Genomic DNA, 14,723 nt, shown 5'->3' on the forward strand with positions numbered 1-14,723 from the left:
AATTTGATATATGGAAAGGTTTAACTTCATCAGATTTTATATTTAGCAGTGTAATTTGTACTATTAAAGTTACAGCAATTATAGTCACATAAATATTTAACAATGAACCCTCATGCTGCTATACTGAGAACATTAGTCATATGTTAGAAAGCATTTTGAACAATACCTTCCTTTTGCATGATTGAGGGAATATCTGGTAGCAGTCCAAATCCCCATTGATTTTACCATATTCTTTTATTGTTTTGTAAAAAGTTTTAAGCCCTTTTCAAGTGGCTGTCTGTTTCTTCAAGCAGTAGACTTTAAAATCTTTGCATTAAGAAGTGCACAATAGTTTTATAGCAGAGGAGAAAACAGGGTTCCAAGAACCAAGGTAGTATTCCCCTTTAATTTATGGAATCATAGAAAGATTGGTTGGAAGGAACATCTGGAGTTTATCTGGTCCAACCTCCTGCTTGAAGCAGGACTGGTGCCAATCCTAGATCAGGTCTGGCATGGCTTTGTCTAACTCAGTCTCAGCCCCCAAGGATGGACATTCCTTACCCTCTTGTCTTGGTGTAACCTGTTTCAGTGCTTCATTTCTCTCCCACTATATAAGTGTTTCTAATATCTGGTCTGAACATGCCAAGCTGCAGCTTGTGACTATTGCTTTTGTTCTGCTATTTGCCACTGTTGAGAAGAGTCTCACACCATTGTTTCTATCTCCAGTGCGAAAGGATGGTAGGTGACTAAATATCAGACTAAATATGCCTTGGCATCTGTATATTGTTCATGTGCTCTAAGCTTCTTTTGGTAGATTTCTGGTGGACCCTATCTGATTTCTTTTTGTCCCTAGACATGCAATCCCAGGTTTGGCCCTATCAGCACTAACTAGAGTGGGGCAATAAAACTTCTCTCAATCTGCCAGCTCCAAATACAGCCTAAGTAGGCAGTCTGCCATGCTGGTGGCATTGAGCTATGCAGCCTTGTCTGGATGTGTTGGCCTGCTGCATGCATCTGTTCCTACGCAAACCTTTCAGCCTGACCAGAAAGATGTTTTCACCCTTGCCCCAAAGACCTACAGTTACCTTTGATCTAATCAAGGTTTCTATTGGGTATCTTCTTGGTGCCTGCATGGGTGAGCATCAATGAATAGGGTTAGCCAGGTGAGACTCTGCAGTCTCTGCTGCTGTAGCTATTTTTCCTGCAGTTGAATTAGAGAACTGAGATTTGGGTTTGTGTGTTTTAAACTACAAGAGCGTGATCAGTTCTTCTAAGGACTGAGCCAAAGCTCACCAGTTTCCATGACATTCATTTCCATAATTTTGATTGACTTAAGTTAATGCTTCTAAATTTTAGGATAACAAAAGATTAGTTATCTATGAATGTTGTTTGATTTATCATCAAATAAATTTCAACACTTCAGAACATCCTCAATCCTATGCACAAAAACAATTGGAAAAAGTGTTTCTTAAAAGGTGATTCTAAAATAATTATTTATTTAATAAATAAAATGAAGGTCTAATGTGTACTCGGAGGAGACCTGACATTTTAAAGGTTAGGTTATTCAAAATGCATTTGTTTTTGAAATGGATTTAAATCGTGTGGTTTTAAAGCTCAATATGTATTTCCATTCTAGCCTATTGAATTGTATAAAGAATTGGTTTATTAACTATGCCTTTGTTTAGCTTAGCAAAATCTTCTTACAGGGAATATCAACTGTTTCAAGCACTTTCTCTCCGAAACTTTAAAGATAGTGGTACCTAGTAAGTTTTTATTTGTCCATTCTTTCTTCCTCCTCTCCTTTTCCCCTTCCATTCCCTTCTCTCTTCCCCCTTTCCTATTCCTTCCCCTCCATTTACCGTCCCGTTAAGATGTACGAGTACCTTTTATGGAAGTTAACTGCATTTTTAAAGATTTATTATTAGCTGTTAATAGCTAATAGCTGTTAGCTATTAAACTGTTATTAGCAGTGGGCTTTGGTCATCATAAAGGTAGTATAGGAAACTTTAAAAATAAAAACTTGGACAAAGGGATACAAAAGGGAGGTTTTTTTGGTTTTGTTTTGTTTTTAAAAAAAAATATATCATCCCAATACTCAGTAAAGCTTGGAGTATCTGTGTATTTTAATGTGTATTATTACAGTTGAGGGAAAGAAGCGCATCTTGTTAGCATGATAAAAAACACATTGGCTTTGTTCTCTGCTGCAAAAAATATAATTTTATAAGTAAGATACTTCTTACTAAAAACTAAGCCAACACCTAATGTGTTTGTGTATGTTACAGTTAAATAGAATGTAGTCAAAACAGCAACATAAGATATTTATAACACAACAGTACAGAAACAATTGAATAAAAGCAATGTTGTGTCAAACCTGAGGAAAGGGAAGCTGACTTGTGGAGCAAAGTGTTGGATTATATAAGAATATAACAAAATTAAAGGAATTAAAGAGAAAAGAAAATTCAGAGAATTCGCCTATATCAGTTTTATTGCTGATGATATGAAAAATCAGGAAAGTTAAGACAAAAAAAGTGTTATCTTATGTATAGTCATTATATCCATTACATTCTCTTATATATTCTCATTGTATATTTATAAATTCTCATTTTATACTCTTAGAAGGTTCCTGTATGGATAAGAAAAATAGCAAGTTGGAATTAATAATGATACCTCATGTATTCTCCTAGAAATTTTGGCAATTTTTAATTACAGAAAGTTTGCTTTTGCTAAAAGTGCACTAAAAGCATTAGCATTAAAAATAATACCATTTTTAATAAGAATCTCTTCTCCTGACCTACCCCACCTTGTACACACATCAGACTAAGGATGGGGAAATATCTTCAGAACTTTTCCAAGAAAAGAAAGACCAAATATAAGAACAGCAAGAATGGAGCTTGGTTTTGGTTGGCAGACTTAAATAAATAACTAAACAGAAACAGATTTGCTATACAGTAAGCTGGAATTGCAAGGGATGGAAAGCAAGCTGAAAACTCTCTTGGAATTAGCTAACTTTAGTTAACAAACAAGTGAACTATAGATACCTGAAGGAACTACTTCAAATTTGCAAGAAATATTTTTATAGTAATCCAAAAGGATTTTGCCATACACTGAAAGCAAAAGTACAAAGCATTTTAGACAGCTATAGGATAAAAGTAAAACTAGCATGGTTTTGTTTGGGTTAGAATGTACGTTTGAAAGATAATTCCATTTTAATGGTGGTAAGAACCAAAATCTACCAAAGCTAGAACCTAGTTGCACGGGATTGTTGATAGGATAAGAGGCTAATCAGTACAAGTGGCAGAATTTGTTCATAAAATATTCTATGTTATTATCAAATTGATATAACACAAAAATATGAAGAGGATATCATGATAATATGGGCTCTTTTATCAGTGGGAGTACAAATATCTTTTGTGAGCCTATAGCCTAAAAATATTACATACAATTAGTAATTTTTCATTTTTCTTAACACTTGTTTCTGTAAATGAGTTATTTGATATTCAGTTCATGCAAGAGTGTTTCTCTTCTGAATAAGGTTATGGGAGCAGTTTACTGATACAATGGTCCATCTCAGAAAATTACTATTGTTCCAGGAATGTTTCTTCAAGGATCTTTTTTTTTTTTTTTTCCTAAACTGTGTGCTATGCTGTGATTTAGATTAAATACAACTTGAATTAAGGGTGCTTTTAAAATAAATAAACTAGAAAATGAATTTCTAAAGGAAACCTTTACATCATAAGTATGTTAAATGACAAAACCCATCTTCTGGGTTCGTGTTGATTCAATGTATTATAAACTATGTTGTCAATTCACAGATTTGCTCTTGTCTAGGGGCTTTGAATTACAATCATGCTTACTTTATTTTCATTAATTTATAGCACTATATATTTTTGTAACTATAATTGTCCCGTAGATTACTTAATCATATTAGTTTTATTTCAATAAAAATAGGGTATCAAGGATAATCCCCTCAATGACACCAGGGTGGGGATGCTGCTACTTTGGGTTGAATTTGTATACTGGCATCTCAGAATCCTACCCAATAAAAATAAAAATTAAATATATGGAAAAAAAAGAGCTTAACTGGGTAATTGTATTTTGGGGGCTGTACACAAAATATTAAAGTAATTTTGCCAAGTGTATTTTTTATATCAACTGCTAAAAAGTATTTTATACTGAAATTATTCATGTTAGTGAACATTATATTATATTGTATGATATTAATTATACCTGATCTACCACAGTATATATCTTTATTCACAGGTAATTGTTTATATTCACAGTTACTTAAGCCACTAAAACTTTTATTCCAAAATAATGCAATAATTATAACTTACAGTGCAAAAAATGATGGAAATTCCCGACAGAGCTATTCTGTCTGATTTTTAAATGGTTACATTTTTTTCTGTCTATACATTTTAGGGAATGACTTAAGGCTTGATATTGTCTCCATGTATATTAATGGAAGTTATGCCAATCATTTCACTGGCAGTAGGATTTGCTACCATGGCAATTTCTAACTTCATTTTGTCAGCATTTCTGTGAGCTAACTCTGTGAGGCTCAGCTAGAAAAAGTTTTTATACTCTTCCTCCTACTGTGCAAACACATAGATTAAACAGTGTTGCTTATCCCAGGCAGACAAAGGTTTTGGGAGAAGTTCCTCAGATTGTGTGACATCTACAAAAGTCTGAGTCATTTGTACAGAACCTTAATGCTATACTACCATAAGTTCCTCACTATTCTCCTCACATATAATACTGCCATAGGTTCCTCACTGCTCTCTTTCCATGTATTTTTCTTCTCTCCTTAAAGAACATGAGTCATCATCACAAAGAGAAACCTGTTTAAGTTTCATAAAAATGCCATTCATTTTTTCTTCTGCAAGAGATTCAGGTATTTCCAGGGGACTCAGTTTTTCCTTGAGAGTAGTAAAATGAGTAAAAGGTACAGCAAAATGCTGCTAAATCAAAACACTCCACTTATTAACCTGCACTGTATTCAATCTGCATTCAGTCTGCATAGTAATATTCAGACTAGAGGGAAAGCAATAGGAAAAAAAACCCATCCTAAAATTTGTAATGCTTCTTTGACAGAAATTTTGCATTGCTGCCACTATCTCAAATATATATGAGTGAAGATGATATTTCAGCAATGATATATCTCAGCTACTTTGTTTCAAAATAAATTTATATCCTACTTTAGTTAGATTTGGCATCCTCAAGGGATTGCATTTGGAACTGGAAGAACATTGTTCTATGCAACAGATAGCTCTCCAATGCAAACAATATATTGATGTGATATTTCTGTTAATTAACCTCATATAAGATCTACTTTGGGATTAATGTAGTGTAACTGTACTATTAGTTCCCCTAACCTTCCTTACTTTGGTGATGGTTTATGTAATATATCACAATTCTTAGAAGATTTCTGAGGTAGATTTCCTTTGGCAAAAAGCAATTTAATATGCTAGACATTTCTCTTCTCATTCTACTGTAATAAGGTAATATAACCAACCTACCCCTGGACCAGAAAAGCAGCTGGGGATTTTGTGTTTCTTCTTTGTTTTGTTTTTTTTTTTCTTGGTGGGTTTTTTTTTTTTTACTGACTCGGATTTATGGTACAATTTATTTCACAGCACATCTTGTGTCAGATGTTGTTTTCCCATAGTTCATCTTGACAGCAGTTAAAATTCTGCAATAATAAACTAAACTTTTCTAGCTGAAATGCTTGCACTCTGTATTTGAAATAGTATGGAGTTCTGCATTTTTGTCTATCCATCTAATATATAATTTTTATCTTTTTTTTTTCTGTACTGTGTTCATCCATGTTTTAGATTTGCTTGCAAATTAGAAGAATCTGTAGAATAAAAAATGACTTTATTTTTAATGTTGCTTAAACTTTAGGATTCTTGCCACAGAATGGGTTAAACTGAATTTTGCTACCCAGTAAGGTTTAATTCCTTTTGGTTGTTGTGTTTCTTCTTAAATTCTGGTCTACAAAATTAAAAAACCAATGTTCCTTGCATACTCTGTCAAAAAAGTATTTATAATTTTGTTTTAAACTCTCTATACAGTATATTAAACCAAAACCAAAATAATGGGTAACTTATTGTGTCATGATCTCCTCCAAGGGTATCATGTGACTTGTAGCGTTCCTGTCTATCTTCTAATAAGTGGAAAATTCTAAGGTCTGACCTGTTGTGCATCATGTTAATTGACCCCAGCAAGACCTGCAGAGTTCACAAGAGAATCTTCTGTTTTTACCTCTTTGGAGTAGTTCATTGAAGTCTACTCCTCAGTGTAACCAGTCACTATGTGAATAATCCCAGCAAAATCAGTTAGTCTTCAAAACTGAATTCTTCAGGTAAAGAATGCAGATATTGTGATTAGGAAGACAATATAAAAACAGAAGCAGATAGATAGGACAGGTAGAAAAAGACTGAAAAATTTCAAATCGTATTCTGAAAGAAATAAAGGAATTTCACTTTCAGTATATTTGCCACTTGAAATATGCCAATGAATATACCAATGACATAATTCACAGATACGGTATGCAGTGGACCAATTTTTTCACATTCATATACTAAAAGTGAAAGTCCTGTATTTCTTTCAGAATATTATTTGAAACTTTACAGCTAATTGCTTCAGTGATCATTGAAAACTGAAACCAAAATATCCATTGTGGCTGGGGCTATGAGCTATGGACTCGTGTAAGAAGAGTTTAGTTTGTATATGGAAAGATTAATAGTCTGATTTTATAATTAATTGACAGATACGTACCTTAAAAAAAAATAACTAGTTTATTAAGTATTTTCTTCCATTCTCAACATATTTCAAAAATGTAAAACACTTAGCAAGCAGTGAAAGTTTCACTACTCTTAGATTACTTTTAAGCCCTGCACTTTTGTTACATACTGTGGGACAGTTTCTTAATCTTAATTATTCTAAATATTCTTTTACAACTGGAGTATTTAAAGTATTCTGAACAAGAATGGTTCTTTTCTTTCTTTTCCAGGGGGACATAGTTATAACTTTTTTCCTATGTGTAAAATATATGCACGTCAGACCATCACTGATACCAAGTGGTTCCAGTTTTTGAGGAAATATGCTATCAGATTTAGTTGGGTTAATTCCATAATGTATGTGTAAGAGTCATTGTATCTAGACACATAGTGCTGTACAGGGGATTCTAAAGTAGACACCGATTCTTTAAATGCTGCATATATAAGTAATTTTATTCATTTAGATAGGCCCCAGGAGTCACCAACGTGTTTATACAATCGGATCCTTAGGTTCTATGTAGTTAACACATTCACGTTTTATTAAGTGTAGACTCTACTCATGCTTTTATGTTGTTTAAATTTTAAAAACTTTTCAGTAACACTAATTTTTAGTATGCCCTAAGGTTCATTTTCAGTGAAATTATTCAGCCTTGGAAAGTAATCATGGCTGAAAGGCAAGTCAAACACTACTACTGCTTGGTTTAGATTTTAAATTTCATCTTAGCATAACTGAATGTTATATATCATCATCCTCTTCTCCAAATTCTATTCTTATTCTCATGATGGTACTTTATTTTTTCATGACATTGTTATACTTTATAGTTTGATATTTTTCAATCTCATGAAAATGGTAAAGCTAAAATGTGCTGGAAGACACATAGTTGTACTGTTTTGTTTACAAGAAGGCAGTTACCATGTTTCAATGGCAAATTCATGCAAACTGTGCATAAATAGAGTGTGAAATGTAAGAGTTACTGGTTTTCCAAAATTCATTAAATCCCTTTAGCTCCACATATAATGGGACCTCTGTCTGTCTGCTGCAGAAACTAAAGAAATAGAAATTCTGATAAATCTGAACTCAGAAGAACAACAAAGTGTACTGAAAGAAATTAACTTCCATTAAATATATAACTTGAAAAGCAAGCCTAAAGCAACTATTAAAGTATAATGAAAAAAGCCTAGGCTCCGTAGAGACTGAGAAAGAGACTACTGGCTCTATATCCTCTTGTAAGATAATACAGCACCTGCTTTTCTGGGCAAGACAAATACTGATGTGCTTCAAGTAAAGTTCATCCAAATTATGTCCATTCCCCAGTAAGAATCTGGTGAGCTCATCACAGAGCTGGCAAACAGCAAGTAGGCAATTGCTGTAGAGACAATAAACGGAAGCTTTCTTGTAAAGATGGGGTAATGGTCCAAGAACTCTGTGTGGATCGAAGTTTCCAAGTGCTTATTCAGCACTGATATTAGTAATATACAGTGCTATGGTAATATATAATACTGCATTCCCATAAGGGATACTGGAATCCAACATCCTTTTCCTGGGTTTTGTTTCTAGATTTCTTGCTGTACGTTACAGCAACAATATTCTTAGTGCTGTACAGTATTCTTTTTGGCAAGCTTTCCCCTCTGTTTTCTGCTTCTGATGGCATCTGCAGGTAGAATCACAGAGAGAGGTTCAGGCTGTGTGAAAGATTGCTGCCAGGGATTCAGTCTTGATTTCTGAAAACATCTCCTAAGTTCAAACCTGTTTGCTTCCCAAAATACTTTTTTTTTTTTGTTGTAACTTAATATGCATTTCCATACACCTCCTCTTAAATATCTACAAACATGCCTAATTCACTTTCATGTCCTTAGTAGATAACTCAGAAGTCTTCCTTTGATCATAATAGCCATCTGTCATTTTAGGTCTTGAATACATTGTTGAACTAAAGAGCATAGCACCAGTAATTCACCACTAATGTGCATGTAGCTGCATCTAGGAGTGTAGACCAAGGATGGTTGATACTGTTCTCCACGAGGGAAAAATGGCAAGTTATGAACTGTATGAAGGTGGCTTGAAAGTGCATCGAATGCCCATTGCCAGCTAGGAAAAAGGAAACTTCCATAATTTTTTGCCAGATTCATATCTCCCATGCTCACAGTCTGAATATAAAATATCGATCCCCATCAAGGTCCTTATTTACAGAATCACAGAATCAGTCAGGTTGGAAGAGACCTCTGGGATCATCGAGATGAACCATTGCCCTGACACCACCATGTCAACTAGACCATGGCACTAAGTGCCATGTCCAGTCTTTTCTTAAACACATCCAGAGATGGTGACTCCACCACCTCCCTGGGCAGCCCGTTCCAATGTCTAATGACCCTTTCTGAGAAGAAACGCTTCCTAGTCCAACCTGAACCTCCCCTGGTGAAGCTTGAGGCTATGTCCTCTTGTCCTATCGCTAGTTGCCCGGGAGAAGAGGCCGACTCCCACTCCACTACAACCTCCCTTCAGGTAGTTGTAGACTGCACTAAGGTCACCTCTGAGCCTCCTCTTCTCCAGGCTAAACAACCCCAGCTCCCTCAGCCGTTCCTCGTAGGTCAGACCCTCCAGACCCTTCACCAGCTTGGTCGCCCTCTGGACTCGCTCCAACACCTCAACATCTTTCTTGAATTGCGGGGCCCAGAACTGAACACAGTATTCAAGGTGCTGAGTACAGAGGGATGACCACTTCCCTAGACCAGCTGGCTACACTATTCCTAATAGAGGCCAGGATGCCATTGGCCTTCTTGGCCACCTGGGCACACTGCTGGCTCATGTTTATCCGGCTGTCGATCAGCATCTCCAGGTCTCTTTTCTTTTTTTTTTAATTGTTTTTTTTTTTCTTTTTTTTTAATTGTTTTTTTTTTTTTTAATTGTTGCCTATGGCTTCTGTAATACTGACATGGAATTCCTTCAGAAGCATAACTTGCTCAGTCACAATAGTTTTATGCAGAAGAAAAAAATAAGGGACTATTAGCACTCAACAAGAAAGCTAAGTTTGGAACCACTGGACTATTAGAAAATGGGACTTGTAAGTTGCAAGTGAAGCAAACAAATTATGAAATTGCCTGACTTTTTTTTTAATTTATTGCTTCATCAGATTTTGTTCCCATATTTTTTTCTTTCTTTTCCTTTAGCAATGGTTGTTCTCAGCAATTTGGAACCAAATACGACATATGAAATCAAAGTAGCTGCTGTAAATGGGAAAGGGCAAGGAGAATATAGCAAAATCGAGATCTTTCAGACCTTACCTGTCCGTGAGTACTACTTGTGCTATTAAATGAAAATATAAATGATTATTAGAATATGTTATCTCCAGATCAGCTAATAGTTTAAAGTATGATTCACTGTGGATAATATGTTTTATATTTATACACTACTTCCCGGTGTATAACATCAGTCTTTACATTTTTTCTCAGAAATCATGTTTTGTTCCTCTTATTCCCCCTCACCAAGTAGTATGAATGAACTTAAATTGGAGAATTTATCCCATTATCTATATTCCTGAGACTTAGACAAATCTTTGTTTTATATTCAAGAGCACTAACCATGAAAGATATTAGATTAAGGACTACTTCTCATTTACACTCAGGGTATTGTAGACATCTGTGAGAAATGAATTGGCCCTTTCTGGAGACGTTTCTTCAGCAAACTATGCTGCCACAAGTTTTTTAATTATCAAGCCTTAAACAGAAATCTTAAGCTATGGAAAAATGATGAGAATAAATTGTTTTAACTATAACGACATGCAAATGATAAATGCTACAAAACCAATTCTATAATTTGTAGTAACCTTTATAGGCAAGAAATTCAGATTTAAATATTAAGGGCTAATGAAAAATATTTTTCTCAAATTACTTTTAAATAGAAACAATAATAAATAACTTTAACACAAAGAGAGAAGAAAAATAAAGGAACTACCAGATGATACTGTATAGTACTCAAACAGATATATCAAAATGCATCAGCAACTATTACTAGACTAGTCTCTCATAAATCTGTGGCAACTGAACTGTTTTCTGAGTAGGGTGTTACTCAGTATAGTTAGGAATACTGGCCCTAATGGAATGAGCAATTAAACTCATGCAACTACAAAGAACACAAAATATTTCCATGTTATTATATTATGTTCTTACTGACATGTTTCTTCTGTCCAAAACTGGAAACTTGGGAGTTTCAAATTTCTTTTTGATTAAGCATATGCATATTCTAAATATACGGAATGACAGATAAAATAATTTTCTATTATTGATATGGAACATTATACCTGATAGAAAAGTGATAAAAACTGATAGAAATTATATATAAGTTATCTGATAGAAAGCTAGGCAAATTCTATGTTGAGATCTAAGTCAATTTATCTTTACTTTGATAAGGGATAAACCACAAATATTACAAATATTTCTAAAGGAACTCTATCTCTCTGAGTGAATGCAAATGTGAAGATATTTTTAAAATAAGACTTAAATATGACAACACATGTTCACTTACAATCTGATTTAAAACTTTATAATAGGTATTGCATATAGAAATTATAATTAGTCTGTGAATTTCGGTTAGCAAAGTGGCTTAAGCTGGTTATTAACCCTTCAGTTGTACGTTTAAGATTATTTTTGTCCTTTCATTACAGAGAAAATTGTTTTTGCTTTTGGAAATCTTATTTTTTACATTTATTCTTAATATAGACTACTCTAAAATTATCTAATTTTGGCTTGGCACATTTATCAAAGAGTTAATTTACCTAATATATGTATTATGATTTAGATCTCGCTCATGGGAGTAAAGCTCATGATTAATATTAAGGATGCTTTCCTGTAGGATCGTGTTACTGTCAAACTTCAGTGTGAGTAGCAGCTTACCAGATTTGCTGAATTGATGGCTAAATAATTTCTGAAGTAAATTACATTTGAAAGTGTCAAAAGTTAGAAGGTCTCAGCGAAATGAGTACTTCCTTCATGCTTCACATAACTTTGTTTCCTTGTGTGAGATAATTAATCTACATTAGAATATACTTTAAGCAAAATATTTAACACCACACTTATTAAGGATGTTCTGCAGTGCTTGGAAGGATCATGTTGATTTTAAAGATTTTGATTAATAGTATTGTGGACATATTCCCAGCTGTTATTTAAGACTTATTGCTGAATTATTATCTACTGTTTTTTTACTTGTTTAGGGGAGCCAAGCCCCCCTTCAATTCATGGGCAACCAGGAAGTGGCAAGAGTTTTAAACTTAGCATAACTAAACAAGATGATGGAGGTGCCCCCATTTTGGAATATATTGTCAAATACAGAAGTGTAAGTATTTCAGTTAATCAAAATAGGTGGGTTTTGCTTAGTAATATCTGCTTTTAATGTAGAGAAGACTGTTGATATGATTTGAAATGTAACAAAATGGTTTGCATACTACAATAAGAAAAGAAGCTATAGTATTTTATGTTTTCTTTTGTGACTAGGTTGCTAATGCCAGATTACAAAAAAAAAAAAAAAGAAAAGAAAAGCACCCTGCTCTTCCTAAAGGTATAACTGAAAGTTCATTCTAACAAGAAAACTATATTCTCTGTTGGTAAATGAGGAACATTCATGTTCAGCTCTCAGAAGTGCAGTAAATTAGCAGACATTAAAGTTACATAATTAAGTGTTGTTTGAACAGCAAATTATTAACCTGTTATAAATGCATCTGTATTGATAAATAACATCCTAGAGATAGAAAGCTATATTCCAGTTCTCCACATTAATTTAAAATGAGATTACTATCTGATCATGTTTCATATTTTCTATCTTCCTAGATTCCAAGCCTCAGCTTAGAAAAGCCAAATAATTGACAAATTGATAGGGTTTTCATCAGTGCAGAGTTTATTTGCCTTCTGTCAGCTAGAGTCTGATTTGGTGTTCTCTTATCAAATCTGGCAAGTTTAGAAAACAGGCTTTTCTGCAACGTGTAATTTATTTTTCTATGAAAAAAAACGTGGGGTTTTTTTATTATTAAAGTAGCTAAAATATCTTTTCTTGATATACTATTTTTATAAATGATTGGGTCGAAGAAGTATCTATAGAGGTGGCAAAAGCAATGAATTTAATTCAAAAGTGTGTATTTTCTAATAACTTATTTGTATGCTTTTAGAAAAATTATACTACTTTTATCTGACTAAACCCAGTAAAAAGACATTTTACCAGAGTGTAATAGCAGATTTACATGTCCATTTCGAGAGTCTAAAAGAGATTAGGAAGGTAACATGAGATATTTAGACATGTTAAACAAAAGGTAGCGAGGGCTGTATTTGACAGAAATAAGCAATCTTTGAGAAATTAAATGCAGAACCTATTTTAGTGTTCTCAAAAAAGGAAAATCCAGTTCTTATTTTGTAATAGTTTTTGTTACGTTTTCTGATGTTTCCTATAATGTAACTTGTTGATGATAGTTCTGGCAAGTAAGTGCTAAACCTGGCATGTAAAATGATTTTCCTAAGCTAAGTATAACCAGAGAAGACTGGTAGCTCCAAATCAATTGAGAAAAATTTGGTAGAGCTTTTAAGAGTAGCCTGAGGGAATAACCAGCAGTTATTCTGATATCACTGATCCCTAAATCTTAATTGACCTTCTTAAATGACTTTCAGTCCAGTGAGTACAGTTGGCATAAAAGAAAAGTAATTGTAAAGAAGAGAGAGGGTAGTAAAATATGCAATACAAGATACAATGCAGTTTTGTGGGACTGAGCTTCCTATAAGTATTTATAAATGAGAACATAAGAAAATAAACTTTTTGGATATAATATATGCATGCAGTATATGGATTTTAATCTGTTTCTGTGATTTAAGTAAGCTAAATGATTTTGGATCTATGCTGAAGATTTTTGGAAACCTGATTTTGGTCCAATGTTTTGACTAAGGTACAATATTATAGTATAAAAGGTCACTTTTAGTGTGTATTGTTGAACGATTAATGTACAGTTTAAGCAGTAACTGGAAACTTAATAGCTTACTGAAGAAGATAGCTTTTACTTGGACTTCAAATCCTTATCTCCTTAAACTTCCAATCAAAAAAGCGATTTCACTAAATTAAAGGCCTTCCTACAATAAAAAAGCACAATATTTTTTTTGTGTTTTGATCAGAATGAATGGATGCTATTTAAGTTATTAATTATCTGTTGACTGCTTCTCTTCTGTCTTCCCCATTGGTCATTAATTAGCTTTCCTATAACTTTTGCTAGCTTCATTACTGGCATGTGAACCAATGTATTTGCTTGTATGTTTAAAGAGCATATTAGATAACAAGGTATACATCAGTGGCTTTTTCTTCTTTGTGTTTAATAACGGCTTATGTCTTATGAAGAGTCAGTTCCCTCATATTTAAGTTTTATACAGTTGTTTGTTTGGGTTTTTTTTTTAACTGGGAGAAGGATAACCTTTAAGAAATCTCAGCACTATTATAGCCTGGTTTAGGGCAATTGGTAAGTTTTATTTTTCTGGAAATCACGTGTTTCATTCTGTCAAATATTGCTTTCCTAACATCAGTTTATTAATATTATGGGCAGGACTTACTAACTATAATCAGATAATAAGCTTCATGTTTTGTTCTGTATTCCAGAGAATTAGGTACTGTGCAATTTTTATGAGTAGCAGCCTCAAACTATTTCATGCTGTTGCACAAAGAAAGTCAAGACAGTCTTACAAAGCTTCTCTGGTGGAGTCTGAAGCTGATGGCATACATTGACCTCAACGTTACCTTAGGAAAGAATAGGAGGAGAGAGAGAAAGACAAGGGAAAACTCTTCCCCAGTAGCCAGCTGGGAAGAGCACTGATGGGGATTCCCTAGACAAGCACCCTATCTGATGTGGGAGGTGACCACCCAACCACATTTCTTATAGTAACTGTGTAATTTTAATGGGGACCAACTCAAGCTGCCCTTTGGTTGTTCCTGCTTATGGTGCTGTTAAA

General features: G+C 33.9%; 1 protein-coding gene across 1 annotated transcript in view; it reads left to right on the forward strand.

Moving 5' to 3' along the window:
• NCAM2 (neural cell adhesion molecule 2) overlaps positions 1-14,723 on the forward strand; it is a 314,479-nt gene that overhangs the window by 260,306 nt on the left and 39,450 nt on the right. Inside the window, 2 exon segments of the mRNA XM_068421481.1 lie at positions 9,924-10,043; positions 11,963-12,084. Of these exon segments, the coding sequence (XP_068277582.1) occupies positions 9,924-10,043; positions 11,963-12,084 (242 nt within the window).

This window comes from Nyctibius grandis, chromosome 2 (assembly GCF_013368605.1).
Source record: "Nyctibius grandis isolate bNycGra1 chromosome 2, bNycGra1.pri, whole genome shotgun sequence".
Lineage (NCBI taxonomy): Eukaryota > Metazoa > Chordata > Aves > Nyctibiiformes > Nyctibiidae > Nyctibius > Nyctibius grandis.